The sequence below is a fragment of the Chrysochloris asiatica genome, unplaced genomic scaffold, assembly GCF_000296735.1.
Source record: "Chrysochloris asiatica unplaced genomic scaffold, ChrAsi1.0 scaffold00022, whole genome shotgun sequence".
Taxonomy (NCBI): Eukaryota; Metazoa; Chordata; class Mammalia; order Afrosoricida; family Chrysochloridae; genus Chrysochloris; species Chrysochloris asiatica.
The window spans coordinates 26,830,855-26,843,798 of record NW_006408540.1 but is presented as its reverse complement, the minus strand read 5'-3'; the positions used below and the strand labels follow the sequence as shown (position 1 = coordinate 26,843,798).

The 12,944-nt window shown below is 37.4% G+C and overlaps 1 protein-coding gene across 1 annotated transcript in view; it reads left to right on the top strand.

Annotated features, from left to right (window-relative positions):
* ALG5 (ALG5, dolichyl-phosphate beta-glucosyltransferase) overlaps nucleotides 1-12,306 on the top strand; it is a 73,574-nt gene extending 61,268 nt beyond the window's left edge. The window contains exons 8-9 of the mRNA XM_006837699.1: nucleotides 9,083-9,168; nucleotides 12,191-12,306. Of these exons, the coding sequence (XP_006837762.1) occupies nucleotides 9,083-9,168; nucleotides 12,191-12,306 (202 nt within the window). The remainder of the gene's footprint in view (nucleotides 1-9,082; nucleotides 9,169-12,190) is intronic.
* Nucleotides 12,307-12,944: the final 638 nt, after the last annotated feature.

The window sequence follows — 12,944 nt, the reverse complement described above, 5'->3', positions numbered from 1 at the left end:
TGCGAGGTCAGTTTAAACTGCAAGGTTGCCGATTGAAATTCACCAGCCACTCCTTGAAAACCCTATTCAGGGTCAGTCAGAACTGATTCAACAGTACTTAACAACAACAACAAAGTTCCTGACACAAATTAGGTACTCAGTAAATATTGTTGAAATAATTAATACTTGTTCTAGTTCTGGGGAGTCCTGGTGTGGTGCTGTGGGCTAATGCACTAGACTGCAAAGTCATTTGAACCACAAGGTCAGTGGTTCAAGCTCACCAGCTGCTCCTTGGAAACCCTATACAGGTCGCTGTGGGTCGGATTCAACTCGACGGCACTTAACAACAACAACAACTAGTTCTGGATTCTGTGTGAATCCTGTTCATGGTTGGTATTTGACATAATTATTTCAGTATTATCACATACACCAAAAAAAAAAAAAAAAAAACACATACACCAAAAAAAAAAAACAAACAAGTTGTCAACAAGTCTACTCTCACAGCAATCCCTTATGTGTCAGAGTAGAACTGTGCTTCCTAGGGTTTCCAATAACTGATTTTTCAGAAGTAGATCACCAGGCCTTTCTTTCAAGGTGCCTCTGGGTAGACTCAAACCTCTAACCTTTTGGATAATAGCCAATTGTTAGCTATTTGCACCACCTGAGTATGCTTAATTACCAGTCTTGAAGTTCAAGAAATATATGCAACATGAATTATAACTATATGCTTCAATTGATCATCAATTTTCTTTTTATTTAGTAAGTGAATATATTTTACATTTATATATCAACACATTTATTATTCACTGTCCCAAAAATAGGACATGGAAGCAGGGTCTGACCTACTCTGACTTTACAAAGAGGAAGGAGGAAAATCACCATCAGCCCAAGGCTAATTCTTTTTCATTTCTTTTTTTTAACTTTTTGTTGTGAATTGAGTGAAGGTTTACAGACAAGATCATCAGCTTTACATTCAGCAAATTATACATTTTGTTTTATTTCAATGATTATAATCTCCTCCCTGCAACAACAGTTATCCTACTTCCTCTCTGTGACTTCCCTTTTACAGCTAATATTTCACAAATGAACAAAGCAAAATTATTTGATACTCATACAAAATAAAAAATACATATTCATTTAAATGTCCAAAAGGCACATTCTGCAAGCCAGCCTCCTGCCTGCAGACACAGTCTTACTCAGTCCATGGGCCTAGAGCCTGCAACTGCTCTCTCTCCATGCCACTGTCTCCATTGTTGCCGCTCTTCTAGGTAAGGATTTCACACTCTGCTCATGTTCTTCCTTGTTGATGGTCCTGTTCCTGAAATGAAAGATTAACTACTCCTCCTTTTAGTTACACATCTTCTGCAATTACAGATGTAACAATCACAGTTAATCCTGCCAACAATTACAGTTGAATCATAGAATCCTATATTACCATCACCCCCCTCCCATCCCTTTTCCCTCAAATCCATCTGGAAAAGAGGAAAACTATTCAGTGTGGATTAACCCCCTCATTCTGAAAGTAAGCACACTCATGACAGTTTGTAAGCCAGTTTAGCAGGGATTAGACATGCCTCCAACCTCCAGCCTTCTTATTAATCCTAACACCAACCGTTCTTTCACACAGCTCTACTTCTCAGCTGCATTCAATAATTCCTTGCAGTGGCCAGATAGACCATACTTATAATTGTGAACTATTAAGGAAGATAACAGATTTCAGTTCAGGATCACAGATGTTCATAATACAGTTCTTTGATCAGGACAACCTTTTCCCTGTCATGCCTGCAGGCAGGCCTTACTCTAGTCTTTGCCCTCTTGGCATGGTGTTGGCCCTGGTTAGACAATGTTAGAAAGCTCCTTTAGTGCTACTGATGAATGCTCATTCCACTAAGCCTTAGCCAAAGGTGTTCAGTTCTAGCTCCATGAGTCAGGAAACCTATCTCCCCCAGGTAAATGCCTGGAGGTACCCCACTCTACAAGCAAGCCTCCTGCACAAAGACAATCAGCTTTCCTCACTCCATGGCCTAGTAAACCCACTCCTCATGCTCTTAGTGCCACTTACCTGCTGTCCTCTAGTGTAACAAACAGCTTTCTGTTCTTGATTCAAGAAGGTTCAACATGCAGGAATTTTGGGGTCCAAAGGATTCACTCTATTCCTGGCTCCTCTTATTTGATCGTAATAAGATCCCCATTCCTACTTCTGAGATGACTCATTTTATATCCACATTAGAGTTCTAAGTTTTTACAATCATAATTAGCCCTGTTCATAATCACTCAGAACTGTATCATAATACTATCAAATATTCCCCCATGTTCTAAAAAAAATTGTTTGGTGGAAGTTACAAAGACTGGTTAGAAGAGACTTGCTGAATTATTTATTGTACCTCAACTGTATATGTTTCAAGTGTATTAAGTACAAATGCCTTATAATCTCATTATCCATATGTTGTTGTTACTGTTGGTGTTGTGTGCTGTTGAGTCATTACTAACTCAGAGCTATACCCTAGGCTGTAAATATTTATGAGAGCAGAAAACCTCATCTCCAGAAGAATGATTAGTGGATTCAAACTGCTTACCTTGTATTTAGCACCCCAACACATTACCAACTACTGTACCAGGATTCCTCAATAGTAATCCAGATGTTACTAATATTGTCAATAGTGGAATAAATTAACATGTTAAAAATTTTTAATGTATTAAATTTGAACTATGCTTCAGGTGCGTTGAAGACCATTGCCACATTGTAATGTGGCAGTTGTTTTTATCATTGAAAATGCTGTTGAGTCCCTTCCATATTTAGTCACTAAAATTACTTCCCTTTGATTCCTTGTATCTTGTATTGTCTTTAACAGTGGAAAACTTTTGGGTGGTTAACATTTTCAGCTAAAGAACATTTTCTATTCTAATGCTTCTGTTTCTGTAATTGGTCTACTTTTTATAATCTATTTTTGTACATCTATTTGCAAAGATCAGTTGTCTATGAAAATAGCAGACATATATTCCCAAAAATTATTTTTTTAAAAATAATAATTTCAAAATTAAAGTGATCATTTCTTGTTAAGTGTCTTCAAGTTGATTCCAATGTATAGCAACCCTGTATACAACAGAACAGAACACTACCTAGTCTGCCATCCTCACAATTGTTACTATATTTGAGCCCATTGTTGCAGCCACTGTGTCATTTCATTTTGTTGAGGTTTTTTCTCTTTTCCCTGACTCTTATCATGCATGATATCCTTCTCCAGTGACTGGTCCTTCTTGACAACATATCCAAAGTACATGAGACGAATTCTCACCATTGTCTCTTCAAAGGAACATTCTGGCAGTACTTCTAGGACAGATTTGTTCGTTCTTCACTAACATCATAATTCAAAGACATCAATTCTTCGGTCCTCCTTATTGATTGTCCAGTTTCCGTGTGCATATGAAGCAATTAAAAATACCAAGGTTTGGGTCCTCAAAAAGACATCTTTGCTCTTTAGTACTTTTAAAAAAAAAACTTTTTGTGAATTGGGTGAAGGTTTACAGAGAGGATCATTTTTCCATTCAGTAATTCATACACATTTTGTTTGATTCCATTGGTTGCATCCCTACAATGTAATATCACTTATACCCTATGCTTCCTGTTCCATTTCTCCTTTCCTAACCCTTCTCAGGAGTCCTGGGGTGGTGATTCATATTAATGCAATGGTTTACAAGGTCAGTTTGAACCACAAGGTGGGCAGTTCAAGTTCACCAGCCACTCCTCAGAAACTCTATACAGGGTCACTATGAGTTGGAACCAACTCGAGGATACTTAGCAACAATAACAACCCTTCTGAACTTTGTCCTTGTGTAAATGCCCCTTTTTTCACAATCTCAAAGGATTGACAATTCTAAATTGTGCATACCTCACTATTGTTATTGTTCTTCTTTTAGACTTGCCTTAGGGGGTTCCACCAGTCTTTATATCCAAGTGGTAAGCTGGTTTTCTTTATGTTTTTGAGTTTGTTCCACACTTTCCTCCTCTCTATGTAGAACCTTCTAATGTGATCCTTTTCAGAGCAGTTGGTAATGGCAGCTGTGCACCATCTAGTTCTATTCTCAGAGTAGTGGAAACTGGTTTGTTTCCATGTGTTTCAGTTTTTTCCTCTGGACAATTGCTTTTAAGACCCCCGTTGATACTCACCAAAGTAGAATGTCTTTTGGACATTGTTTTGTCTGTTGACCTTGGGGCCCTTAGAAACTCTGGGCTGAGTGATTCATTCCCTGTGCAAAAATGGAGCAACTGCAGTGGAAAACAGTATGGTACCTTCTCAGAAGACTGGAACTAGAAATACCATACGACCTAGCAAGTAGAGGATGTATACCTCTATGTGATATATATGCTCAAGAAATAAGAGCCATAACGCAATCAATATATGCATGACCATGTTCATGGCAACATTATTCACAATAACAAAACAATGGAGGCAGCATAGATGCCCATCAGCAGAGGACTAGTTGAACACACTGGAACATATGCACAATGGAATATTATGCAATATTAAAAACTGATGATGAATCTGCAAAACACCACATAACATGGAGAACCTGGAGGACATTATGCTGAATGAAATTAGTTAATCTTGAAGAACAGATAATGTATGAGACCACTACTGCAAAAAGTCAAGACATGGAAGGAAAGGGAGAATTATACACTTGGTATAGTGTAGACCCGTGCTAACTTGGGCGGCGGAAAAAACAGTTAAAAAGAAAGGAGGGGGGGAAAAAACACAAGGAAATTGCTTTTTTTGTTGTTCTGTGATTTATTTTTTCATGTGCTAGAAAGGAAACAACGTATATATATTTTTCTCATTAGTACAAACTATTGGGAACGTTCCCACAAATGAAAATATGGAAGCCAGGAAACACAGAAAGGAGAAAGATAACGATTTGGAAATGGTGATGGTTGTATTACATGGAGAGTGTAGTTGGAGAGGCAGGATTATACATGTCAAAATGATTGAAGTAGCAAATGTCTTGTATGTGGTTAAGTGCCGTCGAGTCAGTTCATAGTGACTGACCCTGTGTTGGGTTTCCAAGGAGCAGCTGATGAGTTTGAACCACCAACTTTGTGGCCAGCAGTTCAGTGTTATCCTATAGGCACCATACCAGGATTTCTTATATGTATATTGCTACCAAAATAATAATAATAAGTATGTTAAGAAAAAGCGAAAACCGAGGACAGTTCTAGATTACAGGAGACTTAACGAATTGGGCTGCTAACCTCAAGGTCAGCAGTTCAAAACTAACAGCTGTCCGTGGGAGGAAGATGAGGCTTTCTGATCCCGTAAAGATTTGCAGCCTCAGAAACCCTGTACAGGGTCACTGTGAGTCGGAACCAACTCCAGGGTACTTAACAGCAACAACAAAAAAGGGACAGATAAATAAAATGTGTTAAGCTGGCTTGGATTCCAAACTTTTGTCTTTGCTTTTTTTTTTTTGTTTTTTGAAAAGGGTGTTTGTTTATGTATAACAAATTTTCATAACTTTGCTTATTGTATACACTCCATCATATTCATGGATATAGTTACAGCAAAGGGAAATACCCAGGCATAAACATTCTCTGTAAAACCTATATATGTTGTTGTTAAGTGCCATCAAGTCCGTTCTGATCCATAGCGACCCTGTATAGAGTTTTTGAGGAGCAGCTGGTGAGCTTGAACTGCCAACCTTATGGTTCAAACCAACCTTGAAGTCCAATGCATTAACCCACAGAGCCACACCTATATATATTCGTGGTATAGTCCACTCTCCCTCCCACACTCATTCAGCCTGTGTGTTTAGAACTTTGTCTTCGTGAATGAAAATGTTGAATCATTTATTTGACAATCTCCTCTTTTGTCTCTTCCATCTAGAACCTCCTTACTAATTGTAAAATTTTATTTTCTCTCTTCTTTTCTACTTTTGTTCTTTCGAAGAGATTTCTAAAACTTTGATATTTTCTTCTTGCACAGAATTGTTTGCTTCCTCTTTTTTTTTTTTTTCTCTCTCTTTTTGTATGTTTTCATTATTAAAGGCTTTTCTCAGATGTTTTTAGTATAGTACTGAAAAGTTCTTTGAAGACTGTGTTTGGGCAGCATCTCTGATTCATTGGTTGAATTAATGTCTGCTTAACCTGTTACAATATCAGGTCCACCATTTTAAGCTGTACCTTCCGGGTTCTTCCCTCTCTTCTCCCTTAAACTCCATTTTGTCTGTTTCCCCGCCCTAAACTACAAGCTGCATAGTTTAAAGGGCAACATGGCTTTTGATAGGCCACAGCTGAATCACCTTAGCCATAACCATGCCCTTCTTGTTGAATCTATATAAGACCACTCCCTTCCCGTTGACTTCCTCTTCTCTTTTTTTTTCCTGCCCTCTTTTCTTTCTGCCTTCTGCCTTCTCTCTCCAGCAGAGGTCACCTTCCTCTTCCTCACCCTGAATAAAAGTCTCTACACGGGTCATCTGGTGTGCAGTGTGGTTGATGAGCGGCGCCAGGTTGTTTTTTCCCTTTCATAACCTAGCTGGCTTGTGCTCTTGGGAAACTCTCAACTATAATGTTTTGATCTCTTCTCTTGGACTGGTAATTTTCATTAAAGCAAGATTCTTCAATGAAGAATAAAAGATATGAGTCTGGCTGCCAGCATTCACTGGACCCAATGGGGGAAAGGGAATGGGGATTTACTGTTGTATCAGAAGACTTTCCATAGTTGTCTTTGTTCAACATAGTGCCCTCCCACTCTTAACTCGGTTCTGGAGCCTTTCTAGCCAAAGTTACTCTGATTCTGAGTAAGAGGTAAGTCACCTCTTACCTTCTGAAAAGGATTTTACTACATAGGAGAGGGAATCCTTGGATCTACTTGTTTTGTATACAGATTTTCCATGAGTTGTCTTTTTTTTTTCTTCTTGTTTTTGTTTTTTATGTTTTTTGTCTTTTGTTTGTTTTGTTTGTGTTTTTTTTTTGTTTTTTTTTTTTTGAGTTATCCTATTTTTCAGACCTACCTACATCTCCACTTACAGAGTTATGTAAGCCACAGATTCCTGGCTCTTTACAGGTTTCTGTGGTATCCATCAGCCTGCTTCCAGACTCAGCCCACTGCTTTGTCCACTCACTCAATTTATTACTTGCCCAGCTACTTTCTAATTTCAACAAAAGAAAGTTTTTACTATTATCACTTCCCATTTTTTCAATGGTTCTACCCTCTTAATTAAATACAAGGATAAGAAAAAGCATTGGGTCTTTTGAAAAAAAAAAAAAAAGTTTTTATGTTGAATTATCCCAAAACATAAAAAAATTCCAAATTCAAATTATTTGAGATCAGGGAATCTGAAAATCAAATCACAAATGAATTTTAGTTATTTTCTAGTCTGTGCTAATATTTTCAAAACAAGCTCTTGAAGTTTGAATGTGTCTCTATCTGTTCAGCCTAGGATGAAAGCAAAATGATAAAGGAATTTAGAACTTTTAGAGACAGTTACAAAACAAACATGAAGTTTAACAGGTAGTGAGTGGTGTTTCTTTTCCTGAGCATACATTCCAGCAAAAGGAAATACTGATCAGAGAAATTTTTTATGCGACTCCATAAAAACTTCTGAGTCAGTATTCAAAATCTTTTATGGAAAGTAGTGTTGACTTAAAAGGAGCTCTGGTAGCATAGTGGTTACAAATTGGGCTGCGAACAGCAAGGTCAGCAGTTCAAGACTACCAGCTGTTCTGCAGGAGAAAGATGAGGCATTCTACTCCCGTAAAGATTTACAGCCTCGGAAACCCTGTACAGGGTTACTATGAGTCGGAACCAACTCCACGGCACACAGTCACCACCACCAGTGTTGACTTAAGCTCATAAAGAAAAGCTTTAAGAAAAAGACACCTTTTCAGAGGTAGAAGGAAAGATGAACTAGGAATTTGGACCAGACATTACATGCAAGTAATAATATACCTAATTGTCCTTGTATGTATTTAGCTTTACCCATGAGCAGTTAAAACCATACTAAAGTAGTTTTTCACTTTAAGTAACTGATGGGTATTATTTTGTCCAATATTCATAGAGACCAAAAAGAAAAAGACATTGCCTCAAACACTATGTGTTTAGAAAACATGAACACCAAACTCTCCTAGATAATATTCTCTCCTAGAGCTTTTCAGAATTCTGTTTTATCCATTCACTGAATTCGTTGAAAATGCTACCCGCTCTATAACTTTAGCTAGATAAGTCTGAGATTGAAAACCATCAGTCTTGGAAATTTTCAATTTTCTTTTGGAGCCTAAAAGGCTGTTTTCACCTTCAAGAATGTCTGAGTTGTGAAGTAGACCCCTTATATGTCATTTAAATGTTATGCAGTGAGATAGTGAATTATTTTCCTTGAAGCTTCTGAACCACTCAGATTTTAATTATATGATTGTATATGACCATGACCTTCAGTTTTGGCTTTCTTTTTGCTTTTTTTTTTTTTTTTAAACTTTCATTGTGCATTGAGTGATAGTTTACATGGGAGAACATCAGTTTTGCCCTCATCCCGTCATATTTTGTATCATTGCAATGATTACAATCCCCTCCATGCATCACTATTCAACAGTATTTGCTTCTATTCCCTCTGCTTTGTTTTGTTTTGTTTTGATGTACACAAAAACACTCAGGAATATATAATCTTTTAAATAACCCAAAGGCACATTCTGCAAGCCTATCTCCTGGCCACCAGCACACAGCCTTTCTCTTTCCATGTGTCTAGATTCCTCAGCTGCTCTGTCTCTCGATGTCATCATCTTTGCCTCCATCTCTGGTGTCACTGTTTCTCTACTGAGGGTCCCAAATTCCTCTCATGCTCTTCTCCCTTGATGGTCCTAGAGTTCTCTGTTCCTGGAATGTAAGATTAACTACTCCCCTCTTTATGTTACAAAACTTCTGCCTTTATAGTTGTGACAACTGCAATTAGTCATGATAACAGTTACTTTGAATCATAAGAACCATATCCCATCTCCTTCACCAGACCCAAATGCCTTCAGTTTTAAAGTGTAAGCTTCTAGTCATGTCAGGGTGGAGATTGATTTTCACACTACTTGTCTTTGTAAATATAAATAGCAATATATTTTCTATTGCAGGGCCTTTGATGTGGAACTGCTGTACATAGCGCAGTTCTTCAAAATTCCAATAGCAGAAGTTGCTGTCAACTGGACTGAAATTGAAGGTATGTTGTTTATATTACAGAGGGAGAGCCACTTCAGACAATACAATTATCTACTTAAATTAACTGACTTAATATCTCCTCCAGCCCCCTTCCCCCGTCAAGATTTACTCAACTGTCTTGATTTAGAGAGCCAGTACTATCAACAAAAGTCAATCAAACGCAACCCACTACTGTTGAGTCAGTTCCAACTCATAGTGACCCTATAGAACAGTAGAACTACCCCATAGGATTTTCAAAGCTGTAAATACTTATAGAAGCACACTAATACATCTTTCTCCCAAGGAGTGGCTGGTAGGTTTAGAAGGAGGTTCAAAGTCATTTTAGACATACTTTATTATTTGTTTCACCACTGATTAGCATTATATTATTATGAATTAAATGGTTATAAACCATTATACAAAGCTAAATAAGGAATTATATCGCTGTTTTACTCCAAATGCCCAGTCTATTCAGAGCCACTTTAGCTGTAATCTGTATATAGGGTTTCCAAGGAATGACTGGTGAGTTTGAACTGCCAGCCTCCCGAGTCAACCCAACCTGGTGGTCCAGTGTTTATCCTACAGCACCACAGCGGGACTACTTTACAGAGATAGTTGTATAGTAATATGACTCGTAAGTACTTCAACTTCCACATTGGTGAAATGAAAATAATGTTTTCCCCTGGTTAATAACAAAGCATAAGGCTAATATTTGCATGTTGCTTCAATGGCACTGTTTTCAAAAGAAACCAAAAGTGATAAAGATTCTGACATGCAGTAACCATATAGGACAGGGAATCCTGGTGTGGTGCTGTGGGTTACTGTGACTGCAAAGTCACTTTGAACCACAAGGTTGGTGATTTAAGCTTAGAAGCTGCTCCTCAGAAAACCTTTACATGATCCCTATGGGTCAGAACCGACTCAATGGCACTTAACAACAACATAGGACAGAATAGAACTGCTCATAGGGTTTCCAAGGCTATATTCTTAAAAAAGAAGACTGCCACATCTTTTCTCATTAGCAGCTGAGTTATTAACCATGACTTCTCAAGGGGGAAGAGAGCTGTTTAAATTCACAGTATTACAATTTTAGTTTGTCAATAAAAAACTAAAACTCTAATGCTATCTGTTATCTTTAGGTATACGACAGATAATGGTTTGTAAGAATCCTTTATGATATATGGATCAGTAGCGTGGTTACGAATTGGGCTGTGAACCACAAGATCAACAGTTCAAAACTACCAGCTGCTTCACGGGACAAAGATGAGGCTTTCTGCTCCCATAAAGATTTACAGCCTCGAAAACCCTGTACAGGGTCGCTATGGGTCGGAACCGACTCGACGGCACTTAACAACAACAACAACAGTATACCTATAGCATCCTAATGTGGCACTGTAGGATAAGCATTGGACTGCTAACCATAAGGTTGGCAGTTCGAGTCCACCAGTCACTCCTCAGAAATCTTAAACAGGGTTGCTATGAGTCAGAACTGACTCAGCACATAAGCAGTAACAGTGTGTACCTATGCCACCTTCCATGCAAAAGATCTGGGTTTGATTTCCTAGCCAATGTACCTCATGTGCAACCACCACCCATCTGTCACTGAAGACTGGTATATTATTCTGATGCATGCTGACGAGGTTCCATTAGAGCCTCCAGACTGAAAAAAGAGTAGGAAGAAAGGCTTGGCTGTCTACTTCCAAAAAATCAACCAATGAAAGCTAATGGATCCTAACAGTCTGATCCTTTTGCTCAGGGACTGATTTAAGCACAGCAGGGGGGATAATCAGCATATCTATGTAAATCTGGAACCAAAGTCCAGACAAAAATTTTTTAAGTCTGATTATAGGCTTTTTTTGTTTTTTTTCACTATTAAAATAGGATTCATGTTCTGGGTCGGAGCCATGGTGGTGGTAAATTCAAGCCCTGTCAACCCCATGGTATTCTTTGATGTCAGCATTGACGGCCAGGAAGTTGACCATTTGAAGATCAAACTCTTTGCAGGCATTGTACCTAAAACAACCAAGAGCTTTACACAGTTCTGCACAGGGGAATTCAGAAAAAATGGGGTTCCAATAGAATACAAAAGAAGCAACTTCCACAGGGTCATAAAAGACTTCATGATCCAGGGTGGAGATTTTTGTTAATCAAGTGCTTCAAGGGCTCTTTGATTTCAGCAAGCAAGGTTGTATCATCACATATCAGAGGTTGCTAATGACTCTTCCTCCAATATTGATGTTATTGTTATGTGCATGGAGTCAGTTCCGACTCAGCAACCCTGTATAGAGTTTCCTAGGCTGCAAATCTTTAAGGGAGTAGAAAGCCTCATCTTCTCCTGTAGAACAGCTGGTTTTGAACTGCTGACCTTGAGGTTCGCAGCCCAGTTTGTAACTACTATGTATGCTACCAGAGCTCCTTCCAATCCTGAGATACCGCGGTTTTTGTATATAATTCAGTTTCTAAGATTATTTGCTCAGCATACAGATTGAATAAGTATAGTGAAAGGATACAACCCAGATGTACACATTTCTTCATTTTAAACCACTCAGTATCCTCTTGTTCTGCTTGAACAACTGCCTCTTAGTCTCTGTATAGGCTCCTCATGAGCACAATTAAGTGTTTTGGAATTCCCATTCTTCTCAGTGTTATCCATAGTTTGTTATGATTCACACGGTTGAATGCTTTTGCATAGTCAATAAAACACAAGTTAACTTAAATAAAATTGTATACAGGAGCAGGTGTATTTATCTGAGATGCTGTATCTTTAGTTGCTTTATATAGCAATTATTATTTTCATTAATCAGCACTCACTAAGTAGATTTATTAAGCATTTCTAGAACACTCAGCCATATACAATCCCTCCTTCCCTGTTATAGAGTCATCTGACATTTTCAGTATTTAAATCCTCCATGTTTCATTTCACTTCAGGATGTCTTTAATTTGTTTTTAAGAAAAACTCACTTTAAGCTTTGAAAACTTTTAGATTTTATGTTTATGATTTAAATATTTAAGTTAATATATTTTTAATTATTTTTAAATCACAGGTTCTAAATTAGTTCCATTTTGGAGCTGGATACAAATGGGCAAGGACCTACTTTTTATTCGACTTCGATATTTGACTGGTGCCTGGAGGCTTCAGCACACTAGGAAAATGAATTAGATTATTTGCAGTTTTTGAATATGTTCTTCTACATACATAACTGTCACATTATTTAATTTTAAATCAGTAGCTTAAATAAAGCTGGAATAAACCTATTTACATTGTTTGCCTTTTGACAATTATGAAGAACAAAATGTCATGAGTAATACTTTTTATATCCTTTCAGACAAAAATTATAGTGTTTTGTTTTGTTTCTTTAAGTTTATTACCACTGAAAGTCATATTTTCTCTTACTTTAGCTATTTTTCTTATTTAGATTAATTATCAGTATGATTCTGAGAAATACAATTTTTAGGCAGAAGCAATTATTTCTACTAAAAAGTACCTGCATAAATATAAAACATTTAATGTAAAAGCTGGCATAAATTTAAATATATGCAAATTTATCAATATTAAATCTGTATTTCAACCTATAAAACTCTAGGAAATTATATTAAAGGGAAGGATACATGCTTGGTCACAAGATATGTAAAGTCTTACAAGAGTAAGTCAAAAGTATTTCTAGAAAATCACAGAAACCTTTTTAAAATATCAAAATGTAATGCTATTATTTTTCAATATAGCCTTCATCTAGGTCCATACTTTTCTGAAGGTACTGTTTCTGTCTCTCTAACCCTTCCTTGAAGAATCCTGTGCTC